The sequence below is a fragment of the Equus asinus genome, chromosome 12 (assembly GCF_041296235.1).
Source record: "Equus asinus isolate D_3611 breed Donkey chromosome 12, EquAss-T2T_v2, whole genome shotgun sequence".
NCBI classification, from domain to species: Eukaryota; Metazoa; Chordata; class Mammalia; order Perissodactyla; family Equidae; genus Equus; species Equus asinus.
Genome location: NC_091801.1, coordinates 56,230,949 through 56,244,503, shown reverse-complemented (window position 1 = coordinate 56,244,503; position 13,555 = coordinate 56,230,949). Strand labels below are relative to the sequence as shown.

The following is a 13,555-nucleotide window of genomic DNA, read 5'->3' as shown; positions in this document are numbered from 1 at the left end:
ATGAAAATATTTCCAAGCCTTGGTTGAAGATATTTGAATAAAACTTCATTTAACAGTTAAATATTTTGTAATTAACTTGGCTATCTCCATTGATATTCCTTTTAAAGAGCTGAAAATACCACCAAGTGAAACAATTGTTTTAGATATTTCTCAAAACATCTTTCTCATGATAATCTAAATAACAGTTCATATCACACTTTACTGGAGACAATGGGGGATATCAGGTAATGTCTAGCTAAATAAGTTCTTGCTAATTTACTATATAAAATGTTACCATTTATACTGTATTATAAAGCATTAAGCTATGCAGTATAACTAGAAATTACTATTTAAACTTACCATGTTTATATGTACTATTTATTTCTCTAAAGACAATTACGTGAATTACTTACAAATTATCAGATTGTGGTATAAGAAGCTCACAGGGCATTCCTCCAACATAAACTCTGTGTAAATAATTTATTAGAAAGATCAACTTATGTTCAACAAATCGTTTCTAAATGCTTTCCTCCCACCAAGCTCACTGCCACTGCATATTTTTTCTCTCAACCACTTATTATCCATCACTCATTCATTCAACAAACATCAATTGAATGCTTATTATGTTGCAGTCCTTGCTCTAGGTTTTGGAACACATCAGTAAACAAAACAAAGATCCCTGCCCTTGTGGGTCTGACATTCTAACTGGGGGAGTCTGATAATACACTTGATAATCATACCATATTTGATGTGCTAGAAAGTAATAAGAACTATGGGAATAGAAATCATAGAAACAGATAATGGGGAGTCTTCCATCTGAAGTTCAATTAATTAAAATACAAAACATAATTTTGTAGTTAGTTTCATGCTATAGGAATTAAACACAGTCCACAGCAAAGGTCCCACAGAGTAATCAGGATGAAAAGAACATCTAACAGCATCAGTGCCATCGAAATGGGACTAAGAAGCTGAGAAGGGGCAGGGTTAGGCTGCAGAGAGAACATCCGCCTGTGCATTTCTCCAGCTGATCGGGGCGACCTTTTGCTTTAAGGCTGACAGAACCTGATGTTGTTGGAGGCTGGCAAGTGACTGACTGGTCTTGTATTCTTTTCAACACCGGAATAAACCACCCAGCTTCTGTGATAGCAAATCCCAGACTCAAATAAGACCCAATACCAACCAGAACCATAAAAAATAAAGACTACTGTTTTCAGAAAACTTTGTGAATGTAATATACTTTTAGACACGAATCTTCTCATTTGATCATTACATCAGGTTTATAAAGAAAGTAAACGGAATGAGTGTACCCATTATAGAGATTTATGGATTCATACTCTCCTATTCTCATTCTCCCACCTCACTGCACCTAAATAATAAATTTAGTAGCTAACACGTATGGGCACTTACTATATTTAATCCTTACAAGCATCCTGTGGGTTAGTAACTATTATCCTTCCACTTTACAGATGAACAGATTGAGGCAGAGAGGTTAAGTAGCTTCCCCAGACCTGCGGTCAGTAAGGGGTGGAGCAGGAATTCAAACCCAGACAGCTGGGCTCCAGCGTATGCTCTTAACCAGAGCCGGTAACTCCCTCAGTGCTGTGAGTTTGCCTGTATATGGTTATACTACCCTATTGGCCTTAAATACAGACATTTAAAAAGTGTTCTCATCTGATCTTAAAGAACAAGAGCTCTTTAGTAGGCACTAGGTCTTTTGATCATTTGCATATCCTCCATAGTTTGTACCTGGTCTGAATTTGGAGATTTGGCCAAATTAACAAGACATGTTGGAAGCAGAAGCAGCTGGAGCACTCGGGTCCCCTGACTTCCTGCCCAGCACTTGGCCGTTGCTCCCTGCTAATGGAACTCAGGTACAATGAAATGCCTTGGGGGCCCTGGTGGCACAATTAACGTGGTAGAAATAAGTGCAGCACTAAGGGCTTCCTTCCTCCCATTAATAGGTGAGTGAATTTGTTTCTGTATTTATTTATTGGATCTCAGGCTCTCCAGAGTGTAAGGGCTCAGTAGTCTGACCTCTGAGGTCCCTTCTGACTGCAATTCTGTGATTTCATGAAATAATTTCCATCCATTCCCTTGTATTACACATAAGTAATTTCAGCTACAGGGAGAAAAAAAAGGAATCTCTTTTTGAAAGTTAAACTTTCTATTTCCCGGCATCATTATGGGAAAGAATGACTTAGAAAACTCCATCTAAGAAGTGGGATATAAACCACTCATAACACTCAACTATACATTAGCAGACAAATCTTTATGTTAAGCTGTCTGTATAAAATGTTAAATATTTGTTTCCCTATTTAGTAGTGCTTTTCTCATATATAACGAATCAGCATGAACATTTCCAGAATATTATAGACTCATGCCAGTGTGATTTAATTCAGAGTTCTACCTCATAGAATGCCAGATAAATCAACTTTATTTCATTTAGTAAAACTTTCAAGTTGCATGTTTTACAAGATTATATATGCACATGTAAGTGTGTGTGCTGTCTGAGTTGTTTTTTAATTTACCCATTTATCTGTTTTATCTATGTATTCAGTAAGCATGAATCATCTTCAGAGCCATGATACTGATTCTGTACGTCCTTCTCTAGGAAATGAACAGGGCTTTCTGTCTTTAAGGCAGGACTGAGAGAACCCCACCTATGCTATAGGAAGAGAACTCTAGTGACAATGACAGTTTCCAGTCCAAAATGTGGACAATTACTTTTTTTTTTTTTAAAGATTTTTATTTTTTCCTTTTCCTCCCCAAAGCCCCCTGGTACATAGTTGTATATTCTTCGTTGTGGGTCCTTCTAGTTGTGGCATGTGGGACACTGCCTCAGCGTGGTTTGATGAGCAGTGCCATGTCCACGCCCAGGATTCGAACCAACGAAACACTGGGCTGCCTGCAGCGGAGTGCACGAACTTAACCACTCGGCCACGGGGCCAGCCCCTGGACAATTACTTTTTGATGTTAGGTAACTGACCAGTGTTACCATTTGGTCCACAGCCGGTAAATGGAGGAACCAGGATTCAAACTATAGGCTGTTCATAAGTTATCGACCATTTTTAGTTTTGGCAGTCTCTGTACACCACGGTGTAGTAGAAAAGGTGCCAAAGTGCCTGTTAGGAGATGTGGGTTCTCCTCCTGACCTTGACTAAGCTTTGGATCTCCAGGTTTTAGAGCTTTTTGTTTTTTTAATGTGTGCAAAATGAGGCAGTTAAATTAAGTAACAAAGTTCTCCAGTAACAGAATTCTGTGACTTTAACTCAGTTACTAATGGACTTGCCCTCATGTGCCTTCCATCAATAAAATCCATCACAGAAAAAGAAGGAATTACGTCAAAGCAAAAAAGAAAGGCATATTGGCCATTGCTTCTATGTCAATGAATCATCCAACAGTCTACTTTTCTACCTGAAATGTGGCTGGAAAAACACTAGTTAATCCCATCACATTGTAGTGGTTTTTAATATCATTGGAGCCATTATTTTCAGAATGTCATATCCCATCTAGGAGTTAAAAGAATATGTTTCTACATCAAAAATTTACCTCAAAATCCTAACATTTTTCCCATTTGAGCTTAGTGCAGTATTACTTCCATAGACATCGGTGAAGATTCTGCCTTGGATTGTTATTAATGTACCTAAAAACAAAGAAAAAGTTCTGTGCAAGACTATCCACCCATATACCCATAGGCTTAATACCAAAACATTAGAGGTTTTCCCAATAAAACCAGCATCCGGGCACTTATATCTCATATTCATTACTATTGTTTAGCATTGTTCTGAAAGTTGTAGCAAATGCAATAAAATATGAATGAATATTTATAATAGTAAAGAGATATCTGTAAGTATTTATAGATTAAAAAGGCTTTTCATGAAAGACAGGATGAATTATTCAATAAATATTGCTTGGATCATGTGTGATTAATTTGAAAAAAATAAATAAGATCACTACTTTACACCAAAAACAAAATAAATCCTAGGTGAATTAAAAATCAAATATAAAAAATAAAACCATAAAAACTCTTGAAAAATAAGTGAAAATTTATATAATATTTTATCATCAGATGGTGGGGTCTTCCACAGCATAATAATGAAGGAAGAAATAACAAAGGTTAAGACACATAGATTTGATAATAAAAATTAAAAGTGTCTAAATGACAGAAAAACCATTAATAAATTTTGAAAGCAAATGATAAATTCAAAAAAATATTTCCCACATATATAACATATAAATGGTTAATATCTGTAAATATAAGGAATTCTTATATTAGGGAATTTATACAAGAAGAAATACAAGTGGTTATGTAATTAACATTAGAAACATAAGTACTCAGAGACATAAGTAATGCCATTTTGGAACTATAAATGACCCCAGCCCCTCCTCTGTGTGACTACTTGCTGCTGTGCATGTACTCTAAAATAATTCACATGCTCTCCTGATCTATGGCCTCTGCTTATGTAGGTGCTGCCCTATAGCCTGATAAATTAAAACTTTGTTCTATGAGTGTCTCTGCAGGAATGGGCTGACCTCAGACAGGAAACACACTTGCAAGGTATCCATCAGAGCTGACAGAAGAATGGAACAATGTGAAGCCTGGAACCTGTCACGCCTGGAGACCAACATTCCTGGGCCCTCTCCCACGGCCCATTTTCCCTATATAACTACCTCAAGTTTCTGTAACTCTCTCAGATGTTTTTTTGAGACATTAGTCTGCCATCTTCTGATTATGCCAACTAATCGAATAAATGCTCTTTTCCTCGATCTCTACTTCATAGCGATTAATTGGCTCAGATCACGGCAAGCAGAGTGAGCCAACTGGTCAGTAATAGTTAATAAATATAAAATAAATTCAATTATATAAATCAAAGAACTAGAAAAATTAGAAAAAAGTACTATATTTTTCATGTAAATACTTGAAAAAAATTAGTACCCACAATTTTCAAGGTTACAGAAAAGGGCATTCTCACATATTCTTTTTGGGATTATAAACTCGTATAATTTTGGTTATTATAATGAACACTGGAAGCCAGCTAAACATCCAATAGGTGGAAAGTTAAGTATATTATAGTAGCTTCAGATGCAGCCATTAAAAATTATTTTTAAAAAAATATTGGGAATTATTGTACAATCAGAGAAATGTTATTTACAAATTTTCAGGCATTATAGTAATTTTACACACTAGAAAGCAAACTAATTAATTACCACAAACCAAAAAGATATTTCAACTGTCATGAAACAGACCTGGAGTTCCAGATAAAGGTGTGATGCTCCTTATTGTAGGGGTTCTGAAACTTTTTGCCTGTAAAATAACACTGTCGATAAGCAGTCTTATCTTTATTTTGTTCCTAGGTTTATGGAATATCTCTGCTTCTTACATTATTTATATTTAAACAACATCCATAATATGATTGTCAGAATATTCCTTTTTACATATAAGAAATAAAGTTTAGTATATTATTCTGATTATTCAAGATCTTTTCCTTATCCCCTAAATATCCTCTTTGACTTCAAAACGTTTCTAGCCTAGAATTTTAAAATTCAATCTTTCTTCTGTCAAACCACAGTAATAAGGCTCTCGGGTAAAGACTTTTAGGAATTTGGTGGGATAAAATTAAAGAAAGCCCACTTTGGGTTAATCTTATGAAGAAAAAATAACGAAGCATATTTCAAAAATATAGAAGCAAAACTTAGAAAAAGTCCATCAGAGTAAGCTTTAGTAACTAAACTAATGATAATCTTCTAGAGCAATGCAGGTATAATTCTTAAGAATTGTGACACCAAATGGGACCTGGAAGAGAGTAGAATTCCAGGGAGGCCACCAGTGCGATGGAAATGCTAATAGTTTGTGGTAGGCAGACTAATGGCCCTCCGCAAAGGCGTCCATGCACCTGATCTCTGGAACCTGTGAATATGTTAGGTTATGTGGCAGATGGTTGCCAATGGAATCAAGTTTGCTAATGAATTGACCTTAAAATAGAGAGATTATCCTGGATTATCTGGGTGGGCCCGATGTGATCATCGCAAGTGTCCTTATAAATGCAAGAGGGAGACAGAAGAATAGGCAGAGAAGATGTGACAACGACAACGGAAGTAAAGTCAGAACGATGCAATGTAATAAAGGTTCAACCACCGTTGCTGGCTTTGGAAACAAAGGAAGGGACCATGAGCCAGAGTAAGGACAACCTTTAGAAGCTGGAAAACGCAAGAAAACAGATTCCCCTAGAGCCTCCTGAAGGAACGCAGACCTCCCAACACCTTGATTTCAGCCCACTGAAACCCACATCAGACTTTTAACCTACAGAGCTGTCAGGTAATAAACTCATGCTGTTGTAAGCCACTAAATTTGTGGTAATCTTTTATGGCAGCAAATAGGGAACTAATACAGACCTGTCAGAGATACTCAAGTACACATATGAAGCAGAGGGAATCATGGTTAAGAGCCCAGATTCTGGAGTCGGGCTGGCCAGATTCTAATCTGAGATCTACCACCCCCAAGCTGCATGACTTTAGACGAGTAATGCAATTTATAAGCGCCTCAGTTTTATCATCCATAAAATAGAGATAATAATATTAGTATACAGTTACAGAATTTTGTGAGAGTCAAGAGTTAATAAGTAAAAATATTTAGAACGCTACCTGGAACATAGTCAATACTACATTATTTATTGACTATTATTATCCAAGTAAACATATGTGAACTTCTTTTCAAAAGGCAAAATGAGAAACAATTACTGAAAAAGGGAAAAATACTACAAATGAAAAACAAAATTAACATGGGACAGGTAAATAGCAGAGCTGGTGGGCATATAAAGATGCCTCAGTAATTGAGATACATGCAGATCCAAATCTACACCTAAAAACAAATAATGTAGGAGAAAACAAATGAGCTAGAAATGGATCAAGAAGAGTCCTTCTCTAGAAATACAAAGGCACCACAAAAATTAGAAAAGTACAGAAACATAGGCAGCATTTTTAAGGAATAATTGAAGTTTTTTTGGAGGAGAGAGGTTGGTGATGGAGTGAAGGATGCATGGATACAAAAACAATACATGCAAAAGAAGGTGGCACAACACAGATTCTGAATACATGTCAGGTGTCTCTCCATTCTCAGGGACAACCTAAAAGAAGGTGCCCAGATTTCTACTTAAATGGAAAGGGACACATTTTTCATACTGCCAAGAAAAGAGATAAGTTTTGAAATGTGAGGCTAAGAATGACTTCGGACCCATTCTTTTACATTTTAAAGTGGTAAAAGAAGACAAATGTTTAATGGAAAAAGGAAAAATAGTGACGTTTCTATATAAAATGAAGGTGAGTCGTATGAAAACAGGAAAAGGGAGAATCAAAGTAAGAACAGAAATGGAGAAAGAGAAAAAAGAATGTGAACAAGAAAATAATTTGGAAGTATAAAGTTTAATTCATTAATAAAATTAATTTAAAGAAGGGGGAAATAAATCAGAAACAACAAAAGAGATTCTATTACTACAGAAGATGATAGAAAACAGTGGGATTATCCTTAGCTACATGCTAGTATATTTGAAATGTGGACATAGAAAACAATCTATAATTTAAAAATAAAACCCAGGTCTGCAAGAAAGTAAGCACCAGGTCAATTATATGTAAGCTAAAGAGGAGATCCCACATACATTGAAGCTGCATGCCCAGCTGTTGACGTGACCTTTGCAGGTATTATTTTCTGTAATAGGAACCCCATCCACACTGACTCTAACAGTGTAGGAATCTTCTGGCATTGCTCTGGAAGGCAAATGAAGAACACAGAAGGAATGCAATAACTGTTTTTATTTAATGTATAATATTAATGACAAATACTGCTCTAGACTACATGTTGTTTTTGGAAAAGAAAGTGTCTAAAATTCTAATTGATGTACAGTTACATTCCCTTCAATATTAGGAAAGATCATCTCCATCCTGAACTCTGTACCGCAAATTCTGACATCATGGACCTCAGGCAAGTGCTTATTCTGCCTACATGCACTTGTGCTTATTAAAAAGGAAAAGAAATGCAAGAACAAATGAAATAATCATCATTTAAAATGGTAACATATCACCTTGGTACATTTATTTTATGTTTTGTTTCTTAAAAAGTTTTAGTTAATCAAGTTTCCCCCTAAGTAAGCTTTTGCTGCCGAAAAACGGCCAACAAGCCCAATGTAAACGAAATCCTCTGGAATATGTGCTACCTGTCCCAGTACTGAAAGTTGCAAGGTAAAATGATTAATTGTTTCCCTAAGTTGCTAATAACAAACATCAATTTGGGCTGATGGTAAAGAACTTGAAATGTCACTATACAAAATGATCATCTTTAATCTTAATGACTGTCAAGATTTTGAACAAAATTAATCAAACTGGACAGGAAGGCATAATTTTGATATTTTGAGGAGCATCATTACAATTTAATAGTAGCCATTTATCTTCTGAAAGAGATCAATAATGATAATAACTCTAATAACCTGGGAAAGGATATAGAACATATTCTATCATGCCAATATGTAGAAAGAGCATTATAATTGAATATAATAAAGTCTTATATAAAAAAATATGATAAATATATAGTATTGAATATATAAAGTAGTCTAAACATCATGAAATCAAAATATCTGATAATCAGAAAAATATTATTATAATAGCCAGTGATAAGTGATCATAATACTAATATGCATAACTGTGATTCTGATATGATGAAAATGACATTAAAGATACTTTAAAACATACCTAGTATAGCATGTAATGTGAGTTGAATGACTTGAATCTTTTTCTACATCACATGAAATTGATCGAAAAGAAGAAACTAATTGCACACTGTTTCCCAACTCAGCATTATCAACTCCATAGTTAAACTGGTTTGCTTGAGCAAAACCTAGAAAGGCAAAAACACTCAATTATTAATAATGGAATTCCATTTTCAGACATCTAACAATTGTCATTCAATATTGAATCATTCAATAAATAATAAGGAATAGTACAGAAGCAAGCAGTTAACTTATTTCATATTTATTCCTAAGATTGTAATCCTCTTCAGAAGCACAGAAATTAGACTTTAATTAATTTATTCATGAAAGTAATGCTTGAGAACCTATTATTTGTCAGGTGCTGTTAAATGCAATAGAATCAAATAGCTTATACTCCAGTAGGGTGGGGAGGGGTAGAGAAAATAGACAAGTAAATATCATACATATACATATAAATATATATACACACATATGGCATGAGATAGATATATATATGGCATATACATATATATATATGGCATGAAATCTGGTTGGGATAACTACTATGAAAAAAGCAGACCAGAGAAGATAGAAAGAGTAGATGAGACAAGGGAAACACTATTTTATAAGGGATGAGGTCTTTACCTTGAGTTCCTACAAAGCAAAATCTGAAGTGAGGACTTACAAACAGTTCATTGGGGTGGTGATTCCTTAGGGACAAGAGGGTAAAACCTGAAGAACGAAAAGCTGTGCACCACTGAGGATGACAGGGGCTCAATCTTTCTGGGAACTTCGAAGGAAAATATAGATTGCCTCTCAGAATCAGAGAATCAATGGCAAGCAGCATTCATTCACCAAATCCCGTCCCTTTAGTTGATGGTTCCCCCTGGGGGAAATAACTTTTCCTGCACTTGCAGGCTGCACATAGGTATATGCCATACGGGATTCAGTGTCCCAAGTCCCTGCATCAGAGAAGCCCTGGGACAGTAGACAAAGACATTCTGTGGAAACTGAAGACAAGAAGCTGGAAGCACAGATTGAATCAAAGTACATAGGGAACCATTTGCCACAGCTGTGGCTAGAATTGGAGGTGAGAACAAGAGGATGTGAGGATGAGTGTAAGAGGCAGCTGAGACAGTTGAGTTCTTGCACCAAACAGATACATTCCTGTCCTAAATTTTAAGTACAATCCATTATCAAGTCTCCAAGGCAATGGCCAGCTGAGAGCTCTGTTAAAGATTTAATATAAGAGACTTAGAGGGACAAGCTACACTCATATGACTGGTCCTCAGGCTACAATTAATATTCACTGTGTCCCCTCTTTATCACCCATTGTTGATTTCCCTTACGCTTAGCCAGAACTTCAGCTAATGGAGTGACACTAACCTTCATCCTGAGGGTCTGAGCCTTTAGTTGTCCTGCCCATGTTAGGTTGTAGTTGCTGTAATTGCCTATTCACAGTTATCACTGGACATGGAAGCCAAGAGATGTACGTCCCCAAGAATACCCTGAATTCCAGATATACTCCTCTCTTTCTGCATTAGGTGAAAGCAACCCTACCTCTTCATGATGATCAAAATTGATTATCTCTAGTAGCCTACTAATTATGTTTGCTGAATTCAAACTGATCAGGTAGTAGCGTTAGTTTCAGTTCAGTGGAACCCACATTGGGATCCCTGGCAGGAGCAATCTCTATTTGGAAACTCAGACCCTAAATCCAGCAGAACCTAAAATTTCAAGGACAGAAAGCACAGATTCAATGTCTGGATCACTGGGAGTGATAATGACAGGGAGTAACCCTTCATTTCCAGCTCCATGTGTTCTACTGGGAAACAACAATATGTATCTGCCATTGACCCAACACATATAGCATATGATGGAGGACAGCATCTCATTCCACAGGATGTTGTTTCTAAGCTGGGATCTTAGCCTTGCCTTTCATAGGCTGTTTCTTCATTCCATTAAGCCACATGTTTCAGGGTGATGCAGGTTTCAGGGTCATGTGCCATTATCACAACTTTTTCAGTATAAAATGTGTTCTTTGTTCTGAAGCACTACTTTGTGGAATCTCATGGCAGTAAATCAGACTGTGCAACCTCTCAAAAGATGGGGCTGGCAGAGGACTGTGGAAAGAGAAGGCAAAACCCATATCTGGAGTAGGTGTCAGTCCCAACAATAATGAATCTCTGCTCTTTCCATGAGAGGAGGAGAGTGATGCAGTCAACTTATCACTAGATGGCAGGGTAGACTTCTTGAGGGATGGTCCCTCTTGAGAGTTTAGTATTGGTCTCTGCGACTGGCAGGTCAGGTATTCAGCAACAGTAGTAGCTTAGCCTTGGTGAAAGGGAGTCCACGGTGTTGGCCCATGCACAGCCTTTCACCCATGGCCCCTCTGTTCATGAGCCCATTGCACAAACACTGAGATGGCCAAGGAGAAGTTCCTGAATGAGTCATCCAATTAACCCAGTTGCTCCGTCTCTCCTGTGGGGGATACTTTCTTGTGGGAATTAACTTGAGACATATACATCTGCATGCTTTTTGCTCACTATTATGGGTGTGCTCACTTGCCCCTTCCCAAGACTTTCTTGTTTCTGACCTTCCAATTCTGTTTCTGTCAGCCCCTGACTGACTAGTCAAGTCATCTGCAACAGCCCAGGAGCCCATGTATATCTTTACCGTGGACCACATTTTTCTTCTTACAAAGTTACTGACCACGTATACTACTCACAGCTCTGCCTACCAGAGAGGCCAACTCGGAAAGTAAATTAAGAGCCCAGAGAGTACTTTGCAACATTTATGAAATCAGAGGCAATGCCAAGGAGACGTGAAGTGGGACACAGGAGGCATGTGACATAGATGGTCATGGAAGCTTTTCAGAGGGAGTAGACATGAGAACAGCCACAGGAAGCACATTTTAGATACACAGAACAGGATGTTCCAAGGCCCTGTGGTGGGAGCATGTTTGTAGATTTGAGAATCAGCAAGTGTGGTTGGTGAAGTATGAGTGAGGAGAATTGAGAGATGAGACCAGAAATGGAGCCTTTTAGATTATTTTTATGAATGGGGAACCATTGGAGGCTTTGAAACAGAGGAGTGGTATGATTTGACTTATAATTTCCAAGATTCACTAGCTGCTGTTCTGAGAATAGACATGGGGCCAGGGGTGAGAATAGACTGGGGGCAGGAGTGAAGATGCTGTTTCAATGAGCAATGGATACATGACTGCTCAGCACGGGTTCAAGAGAAGATGTAGGACGATAAGTGAAGAGAACAAATATTGGTAACTTTTTTGAGGAGTTTTACTGTAAAGGGAAGGAGGGAAATGGGCTGGTAGGTGGAGGGGAGTGTTGAGCGAGGGGAAGGTTCATGATCTTGCTTTTGCTTTTTTTCAGGTAGAAATACGTTTGCATGCTGATGGGTATGATCCAATAGAAACAGAGAAGTGCATGATGTAAAACAGCAGAAAATGATTTTACTCTTACTATAAATATATGAAAATTCAAAACTAGATTTAGAAGTAAGCATTGATTAAGGAATTTTATGCCCCATAAAAGTATTTTACATTGTCAAAACAGCATTCAATTTTGAAAGAAACTCAAGAAATAAAACCTACGAATAAGATTAATTGGATAATGTTCTATTAATTGAATCCAATAATTAAATATTCTCCTAATAAAAATTTTAGAAAGATACTTAATACTCTTCCAGAATGCAGAGGAAATCTATAAAGTTATCTAGTTATAATATTTTTTGGAACAAAGTTAAATTAGTAAGTAAATACTTTTTGCTCAGACTACTTCAAAATCTAAAATTCCTAAATTCTGGGTTCTAACAATACATGCATTTTAAAGTATTATTTTTTCTGAATATCACAAGTGTTTTAACATTAAAAAACAGCCAAAGTGATGACTAATATTTTTGAAATTATTAAAATTTTTCTTTCACACTAAAAGATTTTCATCCCTTTTATTAATGTAAATTTACAGGCTATTTAAGTTTCAGAACTTAATTACCTACAGATCATATTGTCCCACAGTACAATAATAAACTTAAAATCGGTTAAAAAAAAAAAAAAGGTAAACCCAGAGATGTAAACTTAACTCTTTAAATCTCATGTATTTATATTACTGATGTTAGAAAAAATAAATATTAGGTATTTCCCTAAAATTGTCAGTAGTTTTCAAGTCTGTTTCAACAAAACAATCACCACTACAATATGTACTCACATTAAATAGCCTTTAATAGTTGAAGTGACTGAATTGGAATTTCCAGATATCTGTGGTGGGACTGCTTTTTAAATTATTGACCATTTTCAGTGTTTGACAAAGGTGCGTTAGAAACCATGAATATTGTGTAGTTTCGCATAGGACTGAAGTGGGACTTCAATGTGCCAGATGGTCATCAAATGCCAAGGCCCCTGAACTCCAGCTCAGGTAAGCTGCACGTTAGGTGGCAGTGCTGTATAAAGGAAAGGGCATTTGGACCCTGACATCCCGGGTTGGAATCCCAGCTCCAGCATTTCCTTGCTGCGTGACTTGGGGCATTAGAGTTTTAGATATAAACTCTCTCAGTCTTAGTCTCCTCATCAGAAAAATGACTATAATAATCTACTTATTGGATTGTTAGGAAGACTAAATGAGGATTTATATACAGTGCTTAACATGAAGCCTGGCTCATATGTTAAGAGCTCAATTGATATTTGCACTTATTATTAGTTATTAAAACCCTGAGGTTTAGGTTGAGTATTAACATTCTTTTTAAAAAATAACACAGAACTATTAAGTGGGTGGCCGGAATTCGAACCTAGGTTGCAGATGCCACACCTGTGATATTCAGAGAAA

The 13,555-nt window shown here is 36.6% G+C and overlaps 1 protein-coding gene across 4 annotated transcripts in view; it reads right to left on the bottom strand.

Moving 5' to 3' along the window:
• Positions 1–13,555, bottom strand: part of PKHD1L1 (PKHD1 like 1) — a 150,870-nt gene that overhangs the window by 130,667 nt on the left and 6,648 nt on the right. For all 4 annotated transcript variants that reach the window (XM_070481489.1, XM_070481487.1, XM_070481486.1 and 1 more), the window contains exons 3-7: positions 8,719–8,863; positions 7,632–7,740; positions 5,227–5,284; positions 3,529–3,622; positions 393–446 (exon numbers count right to left, since the gene is read on the bottom strand). In XM_070481489.1, coding sequence (XP_070337590.1) covers positions 393–446; positions 3,529–3,622; positions 5,227–5,284; positions 7,632–7,740; positions 8,719–8,863 — 460 coding nt within the window. The remainder of the gene's footprint in view (positions 1–392; positions 447–3,528; positions 3,623–5,226; positions 5,285–7,631; positions 7,741–8,718; positions 8,864–13,555) is intronic.